Source organism: Lissotriton vulgaris, chromosome 12, assembly GCF_964263255.1.
Source record: "Lissotriton vulgaris chromosome 12, aLisVul1.2, whole genome shotgun sequence".
Lineage (NCBI taxonomy): Eukaryota > Metazoa > Chordata > Amphibia > Caudata > Salamandridae > Lissotriton > Lissotriton vulgaris.
In genome coordinates, this window is record NC_141700.1 from 597,634,825 (window position 1) to 597,651,948 (window position 17,124).

General features: G+C 43.2%; 1 protein-coding gene across 3 annotated transcripts in view; it reads left to right on the top strand.

Moving 5' to 3' along the window:
* Positions 1–17,124, top strand: part of ANKRD27 (ankyrin repeat domain 27) — a 719,886-nt gene that overhangs the window by 77,457 nt on the left and 625,305 nt on the right. For all 3 annotated transcript variants that reach the window (XM_086945455.1, XM_086945456.1, XM_086945457.1), the window contains 2 exons: positions 6,797–6,931; positions 9,116–9,226. In XM_086945455.1, the coding sequence (XP_086801581.1) occupies positions 6,830–6,931; positions 9,116–9,226 (213 nt within the window). In that variant the 5' untranslated portion in view covers positions 6,797–6,829. The remainder of the gene's footprint in view (positions 1–6,796; positions 6,932–9,115; positions 9,227–17,124) is intronic.

Genomic DNA, 17,124 nt, shown 5'->3' on the forward strand with positions numbered 1-17,124 from the left:
GCACACTCCACCTATCTAGCTACTCCCAGGCACTTGCTCTCTCATAGCTCGCCCCCTCCCCTCCGCCGCCAGCCCCTTACTCCCTCCGCCCCAATAGAAGGAACGCCCTCCATCAACTGGCTCCCAAAACATGTCCTGGTGGTGGCAGAGACTGATGGGGCGCGGCTCCGACCCCCTCGTTAGCAGACCACCTCTGCCACCGACATGTCTTGAAATTTACAAAGCACGCAGCTGCTCTCCAAACAATCTGCATACATTATCCCTGGCGGCCCTCGTGCCACTGGCTGCCATCTTTGTCCCCACACCCGCCGCAGTCCCTTCATCAAAGCTGGCACCGGGGTGGGTGCGGCATGAGAAATAAATGAATAAAAAACAAAGATGCGTCGCTCTGCCGTGGACGGCTGGGCTTCGGGGCCGAGTCTGCCCTCCATGAGCCTGTCACACGTTCACATTGGAGGGCTGGTGATCTGGACTCTAGTCTCGCATTGACATGTTACTTATTTTGCCTCAAGTGACAGCCAGCGCTGTATAACCAGATCGTTGTATTTTATACATTAATGCATGTAACTGTATTGCTGCCGCCTGCTACCTAGGTTTGCAGTCAATTCTGGAGTGAAACGCACCTAAAAGCACGTGTTCTGGAACAGTGACTTACCAGGGGTGTTATTGGCCCTAGTGCATGGAAGAAGTCACCCCATCCCACCCGCTGCTGTTTGAGGTATATAAACCCAGTAATTATTCAGTGTTCAAACCCCTCCTCAGGACCGGGTGTCACTTCACCTGCTGCACAATGGAAGCTACACCCGCATTCTGGGGAAAGCATTCCCATTAACTCGTTTCCTGTAATTTTGTTTCATTACATTAATTTCAAGTGTGTGGAAATCATTCCGAGGAATGCCCTCATGTCAGAAAAAAATGCTGTCAATCCTTCAGCCAAACATGTGTGTTTTTTTTTTCTTCTGTGGACAAAACCCCACCCTGTGCCCCCTCCTTCCTGCCTCTCTACCCTCTTTGTTTTGAGGGAAGAACCCTACGAATTAGGCTCATCCCATTTCTAGAAATAACAAGCACTGGCATAGCCAATAGGTCTCGCTTTTGGAACCTTTTAAGTATTTAGTTATGCAGCACAATATCCTTGATGCAAGAACATAAACTGTTGCATGGCTAAACACTTATAAGGTCCCAAAGGCGAGACCTATTGGCAATGGCTAGGCTTGTTTTACTTCATTTCCACAATACCTCCAGTTATTCACAGTAAGCCATAATGGTGGCCATTTCATTTCTAACATTGCAACAGCCAGCCAATCGGAATGCTCACTCTCGCAGGACTATGTGAAGGCTCACCGGAAAAATGGGCCTCTCGGCCAATCCTAGGCCTCCATTTTTGATTTTGCTCTCTCGCTGGAGTCTCACAGTACTCTTGTGAGCCCAACTGCCAAAATATGCAGTTATATTTTTTACCCTTTATTTCTCAAAAACTGGTTAACGGATTTACACCAATTCACAAAAAAAAGCACAATCTATGGACCAAGATCTAGCTTCCTGACTAATTTGGTGTAATTCCTTTCAGCAGTTTTTGCTATAACCTGTCTTAAAGAAGTCTATTGTAAATAAATGCCTGGGGATTTTAAATTTTGGGACCCCCCCTTTTTCCTTGGCTCCTGATTGACTGATTACCTGCAACCTTTACAGGAAGGAACTGAGGTGGATAAACATTTGTTTTGGAAAGTTTCATGAAGATTTGTCAAACGGGGTCAAAGTTATTAGCAAACCAAAAAATGCTCAGTCTTTGGAAAAGCACGCCACTAGGTGGTGTGTGTGTGTGTGTGTGTGTATCTGTTTCTAAAATTCACGCCATGGCTCACTCGTTCAACGCACACAGCAGCACCAGGAGTAGAAATGAAATGGTGGGGAACCAAAACCTTTCGTGCAGCAAAGTTTATTACCACCTCATATTTATAAAGTTAAACATGCAGGGTGCATGAGTACATGCCGGTCCCCAGATAGTTAGGACCTATTTTCCATGGGAAAGGTATTTTTAGGTCTCGCGACCTATCGATGTGCGCAAGCGCATCGAGCGGAGCGAGAATTCATGTCGGCAAAACACAAGTCAAACCAAGGGCTTTCAGCCCCGCGGTTTTCTTGCAGTTCCCGTGTACATGCACGCACATCGCATGCAAGCCCAGCCTCTCGCATTCCCAGGCTCTCCCGCCCCCATCCGGCATCAGGCTTCTCCTCCCCTAGCAGCACTCCTCCCACACCAGCAACTCCCCCCTCCCACACCAGCACCTCCCCTCTCTCTCACCGCAAAGACAGCCTTGCCCTAGCAGCACTCCTCCCACACCAGCACCTCCCCCTCCCACACCAGCACCTCCCCTCTCTCTCCCCGCAAACACAGCCTTGCCCTAACAGCACTCCTCCCACACCAGCACCTCCCCCCTCCCACACCAGCACCTCCCCTCTCTCTCCCCGCAAACACTGCCTGTGGTGACCGGAAGTGACAGATAAAAAAGGTGCAAGTTTGTAGGGACATAAGTGAAATATGTATCACATGACCATAAATAAAGTGCGTTGCGAACGTGGAGCAAGGCTTCCTTCAAACTGACAATGAAACGCCCAGGGCTTTCAGGTGGTGAGGCAGAGAGGGAGGGGCGCCATTATGACACAAACATGACTGGGAAGAACAAAATGCCGTACGTTGTGCTGAGTGGTTCCTGATGCAACATGTCCGGCGCGCTACCACTTTACTACACGCATACTTCATGGGCTCATTCAGACACAACACTGGGATGTGCTGTCTGTTTGCTTTTCAAACCTTCACTGAATGGGAGAAGCCCGAGGCTTCCGTCTTGCAAAACAACTTCCTACAAAAGAAAATTTCTCATTGAACCTAGTCTTACAGATAAATGCTGGAACGCAAATTCATTCTCATACGTCCTCCAAGACCATTGAAGGCAAACGTATTCAATATGGCGTTTTAGCTTTTTAGTTTTTACACTTAAGTCAAAACGGGTTCTTATCTATGTGACGATTCCTACTCTGGGTCAGGCAGTTACTGCATATACCAATGTAGCAGGCAGCTGGGGAAGCTTGTGCCAATAAATCCGATGACCCACAAGGTTGCAGATGCACCCCAAAGTCCAAAGTGACAGAAGGCACTTCAGTAGCAAGCCAGGACTTTAGGAGGGCAGCCATGCGGGTGTTCTGCCAGACAGAGAATGTGAATAACTGCAGCCTGAATGAGTCAATATTAAAAGCCCTGTTCAAGAAAACTGAAGCGATTCATGCACAGCCTGCACCAGCCAACGACATGTCCGAGTTATCCACCTCAGACGCAGTGGACTGCGGAGACAGAGGTAGGTCGCTCTCCAAATGAAGCCAGCCTTTTCAGCAACTGTTTCCTCCCCATAAAATGCAGTGTAACATTCCGGGCTCGATGCAGGGGCGGGATATTTATCTATTTCAAAGAGAAGAGGCACGTATCAGAGTTTATACAGTGATGGGTGCTACAGGGGTGACAGGAACCCTTTCTTGCAAATGGGATTGCATGTTTACCAATGCTGGTTTATAAAGCCTTCTATTTTACATCGCCTGGGTCAATTGGTTGTCTCACGAACGGCGCTCACGACTTACATTTTCTGCAAGCACCTGGCTAGTGTATCTTTCTAAAGTTAGGGGGTTGTGGTAGAAAACAAAGGATAAATGTGTTATGAAAACTGACACACAAAAAGGAGAACAGCCACCTGATGTAAAAGTGTTCGACACTCATTTCACTTCATATCAGCTCCTCCCACTCGCTCGCACATCAAAGGCTGCTCACTCAAACACCATATGCCTGCTCCCCACCCCCGCCCCCCACCAGACTTCATTGGAATGTGCTACGTGCATTCTCCCCTCCCTTTCAGCCCTTTTAGCCTATTTCCCAGCTCCCAGCCGGACCCTCCTTTCGTCTATCTCGTTATCTTCTCCACTCTCGCCTCATTTTTTCTTTATTTTCTCTCCCGGCCTTGTAAATATGGCCCCATGCACTAAATCGCACTTTTCTTTTGATCCACATACTTGAGTCACTTACGCGCTGCCCTGCTCACATATTCAGCCATGGTTCTGGGGAGCAATCCTGCAGGTACCTTCTCTTGCACGATCACTCCCAAATGACATGACCTCACACGGTCATATCGGTGGAAAGCAGCACGTCTGGCTAACCCTCTGCTACTCTCGACTGAACTTTTCCTGTGGTGACCGGAAGTGACAGATAAAAAAGGTGCAAGTTTGTAGGGACATAAGTGAAATATGTATCACATGCCAATAAATAAAGTGCATTGCGAATGTGGAGCAAGGCTTCCTTCAAACTGACAATGAAACGCCCAGGGCTTTCAGGTGGTGAGGCAGAGAGGGAGGGGCGCCATTATGACACAAGCATGATTGGGAAGAACAAAATGCCGTAGGTTGTGCTGAGTGGTTCCTGATGCAACATGTCCGGCGCGCTACCACTTTACTACACGCATACTTCATGGGCTCATTCAGACACAACACTGGGATGTGCTGTCTGTTTGCTTTTCAAATCTTCACTGAATGGGAGAGGCCCGAGGCTTCCGTCTTGCAAAACAACTTCCTACAAAAGAAAAATTCTTATTGAACCTAGTCTTACAGATAAATGCTGGAACGCAAATTCATTCTCATACGTCCTCCAAGACCATTGAAGGCAAACGTATTCAATATGGCGTTTTAGCTTTTTTCTTTTTACACTTAAGTCAAAACTGGTTCTTATCTATGTGACGATTCCTACTCTGGGTCAGGCAGTTACTGCATGTACCAATGTAGCAGGCGGATGGGGAAGCTTGTGCCAATAAATCCGATGACCCACAAGGTTGCAGATGCACCCCAAAGTCCAAAGTGACAGAAGGCACTTCAGTAGCAAGCCGGGACTTTAGGAGGGCAGCCATGCGGGTGTTCTGCCAGACAACTGCTGCAACTTTGGTTACTGTTTTGTCAGGCTGACTTTCCAATTGACTGAGCCAACGTCCACAGACTTCTATGCGCCTGGGGTTTCCCTGTCTCTTGACTCCCCATATCACCAGTTTTACACCACCCCATGTAAATCAATGGCCTTACGCCTGCCCGACTGTAGAAGTGTGTATGCATCACAAAGTGCACCAGGGCTACGATTCACTGCCGAAGGAGTAGACATTGGATGAAACAAGCACTGGCGTTGCCAATAGGTTTCGCATTTGGAAAGTTAGAGCTATTGGTTTTGTAAATGACATTTGATATTTATATATTGTTATTGACAATGCCAATAACGATATATAAATATCAAATGCCATTTACAAAACCAATAGCTCCAACTTTCCTACTGCGAGACCTATTGGCAACGCCAGTGCTTGTTTGTTTTGCTAATAACTATGGCACCATTTGATGAATCTTCACGGAGCTTTCAAAACTAGTTTGCCACTCACTCCAGCTACTGTTTTGATATATACGCAGCACCAAGAGCCATTTAGTTAGAGCGCACGCAGAGTCCATAAAGGTGCCCTTGGGGTTTGCCACTTTTCATAGAAGGGATTTGGAACTTTATACACTTGCATTCTCAAGAACACCAGACTTGTCTAAAATCCTTAGGTCTTTTACTGAAGTGCTACTCCTGACCAGCACCCCCCACTCTGGAGATCGTTCCAGCACCCCTGACTGATTCTGTTTTTAAAAGACTGGATGCTGGGCGTGGAGGATGCTGGAGTCGTGACTCCACAAGGAAGGTAGGGAGCGACTGACACAGAATAAGAAATGATTGGGAGCAAAGAAGTATGCTGCGAGAGGGAAGGGGCGCATACACCAGGGACCAGCGGAGCAGCGGGGACAAGAGCTGTAACTGTGAGCGAGGGAATGGGGACAGGACGTGACGTGAGAAAAAGGGAAGTATGACAACATGGGTGAGAGGAAGCAAGCAGTATGAGCCAAACTCGGGCTGATTATTAATTGTTTAGACCTTTCACCCACGGGAAACTGTGAAATTCCCTGGTGGGCAGCTATTTATACAACAGTGAACCACGAAAAACATGAAAGATAGAGGAACGACGAAAAACATGAAAGATAGAGGAAGAAGGGGGCTGACCAAAACGCCCACTCTTCTCTACTGCATATTATTATTTATGTATGTGTATGGTGACAGGAAGTCGCTGTCAGGAGGCGAGACCTACCGGCCTGTTTACAGTCCTGCTTTCGTTGCATTTTGAAAAGCGCTGAACGTCGAAAGTTTTCACCTCGCCCCATACAGGCCCGATACAATAATTCTAGTCCCGTTGTTTTATTTGTACAAATCAGTGGCGCTCATCAGTTGGCCCTCATTCAGTGACGCATGTGACCATGTATAAACGCGAAGCCAGGGCTGGAGCCTGTTTTCAGACCCTCCTTGGCCCTCTGACACCCACAACCACGTCGGATCCTTTCATGCTCACTTCTGAAGAGGTTTTAGAGCGTGTTCGCCGTCACATGTAATTCCTAGATCCGAGACTACAGAAGGGTCCTTGTGCTATTAAGCACATCACATTCCCTGACGCTAGAGGCTTATGTCATGTTATAGTTTTTTCAAGACCGAAAGGACCCGGTTCGTTGGCACTTTAATTCCTCATAACGCGTATCTGCTTGTTTTGTTTCAGGTAAATTATACAATTCACGAATCTCCCATGATTTGGGCACTCCAGCTAGAGACTTTATACACCTATTTCATTTATGTGATCGTAGAAATTCTGCGTGTAATTGTATAGAAAATTGGTTTGATTCTTCGCGGTTTTCTTGGCAGGAAGCTTTCAACTTTGGGGAGGCGGAAGTCCTTATGGCTGTGTATGATGAGGATATTTTGAAAAATCCCTTCTATCTGGCCATTCAGAAACGACGCCCTGATCTTTACAACAAAGTCGCCGAAATCCATGGCATTGTAAGTTAAAGTGTTTTTTTTTTTTTAAATCGCCCGCAAATGTCTCCAGTGCTGCTCTTTAAAAATGCTTTTTACTGGTTTTTTAAAGTTCTCCATTTGTCTTTCTGTCTTCAGGGTTGAATTGGTGGTACTAAAATACTTGTTGGGTGGGTCGTAAATATTTGTATTTCTTTGTTTACGCTTTTACTTGCTTTATTGCATGATTCTATGCTCTGTGATGCTTGTGAATGCTGTACCCTCCAGACTGTCCAAATGCCTTTATTGTAAGCCATCATTTGGTTGCCTGCATCATTGCTATTTATGTATCGAAAGGCTTCCAGTTTTCCATTTTTACTGATTTTTACAGAGAAATATACTTTGAAAACAATCTATTTTTCTGTCCGTAGTGATTATTAAATACGGAAAAGTACAGAAAATAGCTTTCCTTTTGGACGATTGCCAGTAATGTGAGCTAGGTCAAAAGTTGTGCAGATTGACAGGTAGGCGAGTTAAAAAGAAAAGAAAAAATCCTAATGAAACTTGTATTACTGCAGCAGTATAGCTGTTTAAGCCCTTCTACAATGCAAATTATTTCACATGACTATTGTACTGTAAATGGCTAAAACCCATTAGACATTCAAACATGAGTTAAACATTTGGGAGTTAAGTAGACGTAGAAATATGCCCATTTCAGCTTAATTTTTTACTCTAAGCACAAAATATTGATAAATACAGAAAAAATCAACAAAAAATAAATATGGCTAAATACACATGGAAATGTAGCAAAATAAAACATAAAACTGTGAGCCCCAATCTCAAACTATATTACCTATGTTCAGTTACGTGTAAACAGTTAGTGTGAGCCATCTGGTTGGCTGAATTTATAGAAATATAATGAGGGCAATTTTATTTAGGTATTTATTTTAAAATACATTTCTAGATTTATTTTTCCATATTCATTTTTTTCTAATTTTATGTTTACCCACATTTCTTTTGAGTTATGTGAAAACATTGAAGCGGAAACTCATATCTCCACATTGATTTAACTGCTAAAAGTATACTCCTACTTCAGTGCCTGACACTTTTCAATGATTTAAAAGCACATGGATGATAAATCAATACGTTAATTTGAAACCGTGCACATTTAAGTGTAAACGTTTTGCTCATCTACCCCTGTTTAAGCCTCATTAGGAAACTTTTCTGTCTTTAACGCCCTTACCGGTCATCGGCATAGCAGTCATGACTGGCAGCATTGAAAATACCTCAGGCAACCACCAGATACCCTTGTCATCCATTTTTAAATGTAAATACATAAAGGAAAAATTAGGAATTTCTTACTGTATATATCTAAAACTGTAGAAATAGGGTACCTTCATTTTAATCACATTGTTTTACATAGCATACCACAGCCCGAATTGAATTGTGGTGCTCAGGTGTGTTGTTAGAACCCATCTCAATGTAACTCTTTAACTCCACTTCATAAGAATGAGTGGCCAAGTGGACCATTCAAGGATTCAAACTTGTGCACGCCAGGTCTCGTGGGTGAATAGGGGTATTAAAGCCACCTAATCTGTTGGCACAGATCCCCCAATCTCCTATCATTGGGTGGTGTGACCATCTATTGGGCAGAGTCAGCCATAGGGGACCTTTGCTGCCCCTTTAGCTGAGGAAGGAGGTAAGGATTTGTGGCAGATACACAAGGCTCAAGGATGCACCTGGAACTGAAACCGGACACACTGTCCCAGCAATGCCACGTAAGTCTCCAATTTAATGATTTAAAATGCCATTATCAGAATATTTTGTAAGGAGAATACATTTTGTGTGGAGAAGGACCGTTTTCTAATTCAAACTTGCCTTTCTAGAATTAACTCTCATCAGACCCCAGGTGTTATCAAAATCCCTCTTGTCTTGAACGCTTCCCGTTCAGTTTCATTCCTCCTTTTATATGCTATTTATTTCACTTGATTTTACCAATGTTTCCCCTCTTCATATATAGCTTGTTGCCATTCAAGGACTTGGCAATGACAAATTCCCCCCTTTGTTAACTTGATGTCAGTAATCCTCCCTTTATGTAGCCAATCCTGCCTTGACCATTCAGTATATTGCTGATTCAGAATAATGAGAGAAAAAAAGAATTTCCAATTATGTAACAATGTTTCAAGTTTATCAAAAGAATGTAATGGGCTGTGTGTATTTTTCATTTAGATCTTAGTCCCGCGCAAAGGCAGCCTTTCAAGCACTGTTTATTCTACCTGCCCTTTCGACTCGTATGTTCTGAAACATGTAGAGGATGGATTTCAGACACTAAATGGAAAGGTACGTTTTTTATTTTGGGGAGGGAATGGTTGGTTACTTGATTGTAAGAATATGTGGAGTCAAAATATTATTCTCCATTCAGTTTACTAAATCAAATGTGAAGACACAAATAATTCACCCGATGATGGTACTGGTTTATGATTCTCTCTGTAAAAGAGAAGGAAAACTTGTCCAGTTACGTCACCTTCGTTCGTGACTAAACCCCTGCCTCACACCCATTTAAGAATCTGCTTCAGGGATAGAAGATTTTTAGGATCTGGCTCCCCTTATGCCACCATATTACTTCCCACTTCACTCCCTTAAAATAACCTCTTATGCAAATGGGAGAGAAAGGAAGTTTGTCAGGACACATTCTCTTCTCTCCATGGCCATTGATTTGGTAGCTCTTTTAAACCTAATCCTACAGATTTGCTCCAATTCTTCCTTCTCTTTGCTCTGGATAGGGTGATAATCCTGTCCAAAATAAAATTGGTCAATATTCGGTGTCGAACTCCTGTGATGGGCATGCCAGTGTCTGGTCCCTGAAACAAACCACCTATGGTGGATCCTGCTGATTCCAATTTGGTCACAGTTTCCTTATTTTTACATGTTCATAAGGAGCTTTTTAGGTCTCGCCTGAGCCACCGCATGCGCTGCTCTGCAAGACATTTAGTGACTGGGCTTTTTAAGTGTCACCACACACTTTTGCTCGCCTAGCGATTTGCGTTTAAGCACGCATGCAGCCGCCAGCTTTCAGCGCCCGATCAGGTGCTATCTGGCTTTCCTCCCGCTTGCTCTCCCAAGCGCCTCGCTCCGCCCCTCCCCCACCACAGAGCGTGTCTCGCGGCTGCGCATCTTCTTTCATTTCCTTTTCGCGCGTCTTGTTTTAAATGACACCCTGATCTGCTGAGGCGCGCCTCTCCCCAGCTTTGCTTTATATCACTGTGCTCTCCGCAGGGCTTTGATTTAATCTCCAGATGAAACGTCTCTTCCCCTGGCTTATGGCTACTTGAAGAAAAAGCTTCTGGCTTCTAATAAATCCCCTCCCATCACCAGCATGGTGTTCAAGATGCTCCTGCACTATTTTCACACACGCGGTGGAACTTGTATATTTTGGCTTGTCTTCAAATTGAATTCTTTTTTGCCTTCAATGCACTGTTGCAGAATATATTTTCTTTTGCCTCCAGTTTCGTTCTGCTTCTTTACCAGCCATAGGCTTGTTCCACGGCCTCCACCGTATTGAGTCGCTCCGTCCGCCATCTTGTGATGCGGCTGTCGTGACACACCGGAGAAAAGGCACAACCACAATGAGGCCACCAGTGCTGAGCCAACTCCTGGATGGCCGCAAATAGCCCTCCTACAGGTTACTGATGCCTCCCACTATTGCCAGTCACAGGTCTCATCCGCAGCTGCCTCTGTATTAAGCAGCATTGTCCACCATTTTATAGTACTACCACAACGACACATAGGAGAAAGGGCACAGCAACGATAGTACCGCTAGTGCCGCACCTCCCTCCATATGACCGCAAACACACCCATAGTCCTCAAGCATGTTACATTACTCAAGTGGGCATCTAAGATGTCAGGATAGTGGTGAATGGAGGAGTTAGGCGCGGAGCGATGCAGAACCCAACCTACTACATACATTGTATATAACCTTAGCGTGCGCGCATGCACACAACTCCCGGGCTTGTTGGTGACTGCAGTGGTGGGCGCACATGCACCACTGAAAATCACTGTGCTTCCCGCCGTCTGTTCGTTTCATGAGGAGGAAAGAATTTCAGAAACAACTCCCGGGGTCCCCGTTTAGCTCCTTACTCTCCCGCCCAGAATTCTTACATGAACTAACTGCCTACACTCGCGCGGCCAATGCTTGTTTAATTGCACGTCTAGTCCAGGAATGATGCCACTGAAAGAATGTGTCTGGCTCAGCCCCTTTAACTCCGTCCTGCCAAGGAAGCGGCCAATCACCTGGATAAAGTTGAACACGCAGCTCCAGTGATGAAGTAAACTGACCTGCAAGATCAAGTGGCGTAAAAAAAGATAAAGCCAATGCCTTTCAAAGCACATTAGCACACATACGAAAATCCTGTGTTGTTTTTGTCTACTGGAATGTCTGCGTCGTTTTCTAATCTTTTGATCTCTGACTCACCGAGCAGAGCGCGCGCACTGATTACCGCAGGCTCAGAAATACTTCATACCAGATGTGCACATGGATGTCAGACTCTACCAACTTCCTATTCCTGAATTCCTCTCCGCTGGAGGTCACGTGGGAGGCCGCTTCCTCCCAAAGGAACGTCCATGGAGCAGGTAAGGCGGAAGTGCACAAAAAGTGGAAAGAGCAGAAGATTGCGGTAGACTGTTTACCTATGAGGGCAGGCTGACACATGTCCACAATTCTTAAATAAAGTGTGCAGCGCGGTACCCCGAAGACAGCAACAGATGCCAGGTTCTGGTCTAATAGCTACCTGATGGGGCATCTCACTGTACAGCGTCATGTGATGGCAATCAAGAACAGACTTAATGTATCTCTGCTCTCTCAAGTCGAGTATACGTGGCCCACAGTAAGACAAATAAGGGACCTGGGTTTACATTGGTCTCATCATAGAATAATACCCCTAAATACTAGCTATTAACTTGTCCAGTAAAGTTTATGTAAATTTGGCTTTCTTTCAAAACAATAGATCATAGCTAGGGTTAGTTGTGTGGGGCAAATCAAGTCAAGGTACAGTTAAAAATATGTATGTACTTAATTCATGCAATACAGTGGGAGCTGTTGGAAGAATTACACATTCCTTCTCCCTTTTCCAGCCAATCAATGAAAGCAAATGACCAATTCCTGTTATTTCATGTCCTTTGAGCATTTCAGGGACTTTTGAAGCTGGTTTTATGCAATGAAGCACCTGTCATCAGGAGACAGTCTTCCATGATATTTTGGTTCTGTAGGGTTTTTTTGTGTACCAGTTTTTTTAATATATATATATATATGTAAAATGGAGACCAACTACATACTCAAATTCAACAGCAAACAGCCAATAGGGCTCAACGTGACTGAAGATTTGTACACATGCTTACATAAATAAAACCAACGAGAAAGGAATGGAGTAAATGCTGTTTTAAATTGAAAATAGTGGATACTGTGTGAATAGGGTGTATATATATGAAATGAGATGAGAAATGGTCTTATATGAGAATTTTAAGGATTGTTTTATACACATATGTATAATATTGTAAATAGAATGAAATATGAAGAAGGAATTTGGCATGTAAGATATGACCTAATCGTTGGTGGTACAAATCAGAACACACATATGAGTATATGTAGTAGGAATATATCATGTATACTACGTACAGTGTTTGATAACCTGAGGAAAAAGAAAGAGAATGGGAGAACTGTATATCTATGTACATAAAAGGCGTAGCAAGAAAACATGTTTTGAATAAATTGGTATAACCATACAGTGTAAAATCGAGGGAGAAATTTTAGAAACTGGGTACAGCCTAGAAAATAATGAATAAGAAATAATTTAAAAGGAATTATGTAAAAACAGCTCAGTCCTTGTTTATTGTTTTCAATTCACTTTTTTATTACACACAGGAGCACTTTACACGGGTTGGGGTATAATCAGTAGGAAATAAAGTATTACTAAATAGGACATATTCACAAATTATATACTGTTGCTGACAATTTGACAAATGTTCCAATGTTTACATTCAGGGATTTAACCCAGGATTTTATGTTTACATTAAGGGATATATCAATGCTTCATTGTTTACATACAGGGATTCAACCCAGTATTTTATGTCAATATTTAGGGATTTATCCCGATATTATAGAATGGTCGGCAAAATGCAATAATTACGAATGTTGCTGTGAATGGTTGTAAATATCGTACTATTTTAAAAGTATAGTCCGCCTACTATGTTAATGCCTAATGATGGTAACTTCAAATGAACCAATCACTAAACAGCACTGTGCACTTTAAATACGCTTTGAAAATGTGGTTACGCTGTCATGTGATCAAGGCTTTGTGCCGAAACGTTATGGCGACAGCTGAATAAACTCTGAAAACCAGCATCTCATGTTTGGTCCGTGTCTGTTTCCAGCGCGATCGAGAGCTAAGGCGATTGCGACAGGAGAACGGAGGTTGGTGTGTTTATATATATATATATACACACACACATGGGGACGGCATTATAGCCGTGGAACATTACTTGGACGAACGTCCCATGAATTGCATGAACCATAATAAAATGATTGTCAGTATGTTGAAACTACCAGATATATCAGCAAATGCGAGGTGTGGCCAGGGGGGGGCCTGCTTCTCTCCGAGCTTCGCATGCTTGCACATGGGGCAGTGAGAGGAGCGGGTCCTCATGGACCAACACAGGGTTATCATGTCTGAAAATGTTATGCTATATCTAAGATATATAGACGATCTCTTTATGGTGTGGAGGGGGTCCAAGGCCAGTGCTGAAAGCTTTGTTGAACAGCTGAATGTGAATGCTTTTAACTTGCAGTTTACATCAGATATACAGAAAGAATCAGTAAGCTTTTTAGACTTAGAGGTGTTTGTTAAAGACAACAACTTGGCAACTAGACTACATAGAAAGGCAACTGCAGGGAATACGTTGCTACATGCAACAAGTCAACATCCACACCATCTCATTCTCAGCATCTCGTATGGGGAGATGTTAAGATTAAGACGGATCTGCAGTTCAGACTTAGATTGTGCTAAGGTCCAGGAGGCGAGTAAGAGACGCTTCATGCAAAGGGGATAAGCAGAGGAAATAATAGATAAAGCCATTGATCGCACTAGGTCAATCGCAAGACAACAGGCTTTGATCCCCAAAACCAAGTCGACAGCCTCAGAAGTCAATAGTGGTCAGCTACAGGCAAGAGCCATTGTAACATATAACAGACAGCATTCCAAGGTTCGAAATATCTTTACCTGGAATTGGAATCTAGTGAGAAGGGACCCACTAATTGGGGGTTTGGTGGCCAACAAACCTGAGTTAACATTTCGAAGATCCCATCTATGGCCAAAGCCTTGGTAAGCAATAGCATTGACACAATATTTCAGGTACATTGATGGCCTTGAGCAAAGGTTTCAAGAAAGGTATGTCTTGCAAAGCATGCCGCTTTGGCATAAATAAGACTCACTATGTAAGTCCCTTCAAAAGCAATACGATCCCAATCAGCAAAAGACTGACGTGTAAAATGGAGTATGTGGTCTATGTGCTGCAGTGTCCGTGTGGGCTATGTTATGTGGGCAGTACCCGCTTGCCCGCCCCCAAACGAACATTGCAGCACATAAGGGCAATCTCGGGGATCTCAGGGAAAGATCGGGGAAAGATCAGACATACCTGGTGGCTCGGCATTTGGAGTCACAACCTAACAGTGACCCCAAACATCTCCAGAACTTTCTAGTATATACCAGCCCACCCCTTAAATGGGGCGGGGATAGGGAAGCTAAACTGAGACTACTAGAGACACATTATATATTGGAGATGGATAGTAAAAGCCCGGGGGGTCTTAATGCGACTGAAGATTTGCATACATCCCATTACGCAAATATCACACTGATATGGGTTGCCCCCTTTTTTTTTTTTTAACTAAATGTAGAATTAAAACAGAGCTATTTTTTCAACATGCCTAAATAGGAGCATAATTGGATCAGGCTAGTGAAGTAATACAATAAGAGCTCTTATTACAATCATTCCCCGTTAATTTGGGGTAATTAGATTCTAGTTTGGTCCCATAACGGACTTGGCAAAGTTTGCTAATACTGTATAGGTTTTTTTAAGCAGCACTTGCACTTATTTACTTTTGACTTATTTTTTATACAGCACCCAGGGGAGGAGTTTCAAATCAGTGAATGCAAAGTCAATTATAGGCTATAGGCCTATATTACTCACATGAGTTTAATCGGAGAAAGTGAGGACAGTTGCATTAATACAGTTACGACATTGAATATGAAATAATGATTAATGAAGAACGTATTATAAGACAGCAATGTTTTTTATGGGACTTCAATCTAAACGTAAAACCGTTTTTAGCATATTTACATGTGTATTAAGTGTGTATATATCAGGGCTCGAAAAATCCCCCAAAATTGTCCTAGTCCTGCAGGACTAGTACCTTAAAAAATGTCCTCGACCTAACTGCAACCTACTTGACCTCCGTCTGTAAAAGTGGAGCAAATGTGACAAGATAACAAGATTTAAAGACGTCTTTATTGCTCATTAACTTTGCGAGCAATAAAAATGCCTTTAAATCTTGTTATCTTGTCACATTTGCTTCGTTTTCACAGACCGAGGACAAAAGTTGGTTTGTTTTCCTACTCGCCAGAAAGGGCGAGTAGGACTTAAAAACAGCTCGTCCTTGTTAAATTTAGCTCGACTATGCGAGCGGTCGAGTGGAATTTTCGAGCCCCGTATATAGACATGTACATATTGTAGATATATGAATTTATATTTTATACAAATTGAGAATAATCAAATGTATATATTTATACATAGATATATTTTTAAACTATGTATTTATATTTATAAACAAACGGTTTTGTTATGGACATAATGTCCTTTATTTGAATGTTGCAAGCTTGCACACAGTATTTCTTCACTTTCTATACATATGAAATGAACTGTTGATGTTGGCGCACTTTTTACAAACTATAAATATCTTCCTTTATGTCGATGACATGTCATGTGATCAAGCCTCTTGGTAGAGGCGAAACGCGTCATGCTGGCTTTTTACTAGCACAAAATAAAGCACTAAGGATTTGCACCAGATTGGGTCCACTCCTCGTTGTTGTTCCCAAAAGACAGGATTTTGTGAATGGATATATATATATATATATATATATCACGAAACATCACCTCCAAGGAAGCAATCAGAGGCCAGAGGGGTTTTTCACAGCACGGAGACACGTTTATTTTTGGATCAAAACAGCAGCGGCGAATGCATTTCGGCATCTTGCCTTCCTCAGCGCCCTGTACTGCGTGGAGTCCTGCATCCTATCAACCCAATACTGCTGCTGTAAGCAAGCGTGCCTTAAATGCCCCTCCCCAAATGTTTTTGCACACCTGTTGCTCGTTGTAAAAATGTCCCAACTGCAACTCCCAGGATACATCATGGCTATGTCTCCAGGTTGGCGGCTTGGGAAGTTAGGAAAACACGTCGGTGAAGGCTCGCTGTCATTCCGCAGGTAGGTGATGCAAATGTCTCCAGGAAAGGATCCAAACGTCCACGATCGCCACACCGTGTCCCCTCGTACTGCTGCAACCGACTGCGAAGTAGGGCCACAGTGGCTTAGGGGCCGTCATTACAACAATAGAATCTGTCTGGAATTGCTTTTATTTTGGTTAGTGTATGTATATATATATATATATATATATATATATATATATATATATATATATATATAATATACTTCCACTGTAAATGAAAGAAAAGTTATGCATCAAGCTGCATTTTACTCCAAAAAGCGGTTCCATGTTTTACCTCTACCATCAATCAAAATGCTCAAACTCTTAAAGGATATACAGAATCTATCTACTGTCTCCTAAAAGCTGTGCGGCCTGTGTTAAGCTGAACAGATCTGTCTGGAATTGCTTTTATTTTGGTTAGTGTATACACTAACTTGGAGCATTTTGAACAGAAAATCTAATAGTGTGCGTACCATCACTGGCACTTACGCTTATAAGAGGTGGTGAAAGATGGTTGCCTCAAAGAGAAAAAGAAATGGGACCACAATTCATGTATTATATGCCATAAACGGAATTTATAAATGAATGCAAGGAAAATCAGGGGTTATGCCAACAAGAACTCCACCTGGCAAGTTTCGGAGGGTGTCGTGGCTCACATATGTTAAGGCAAGGCAAGGATTCCATGCCATCAGAAACCCCAAAAAGAC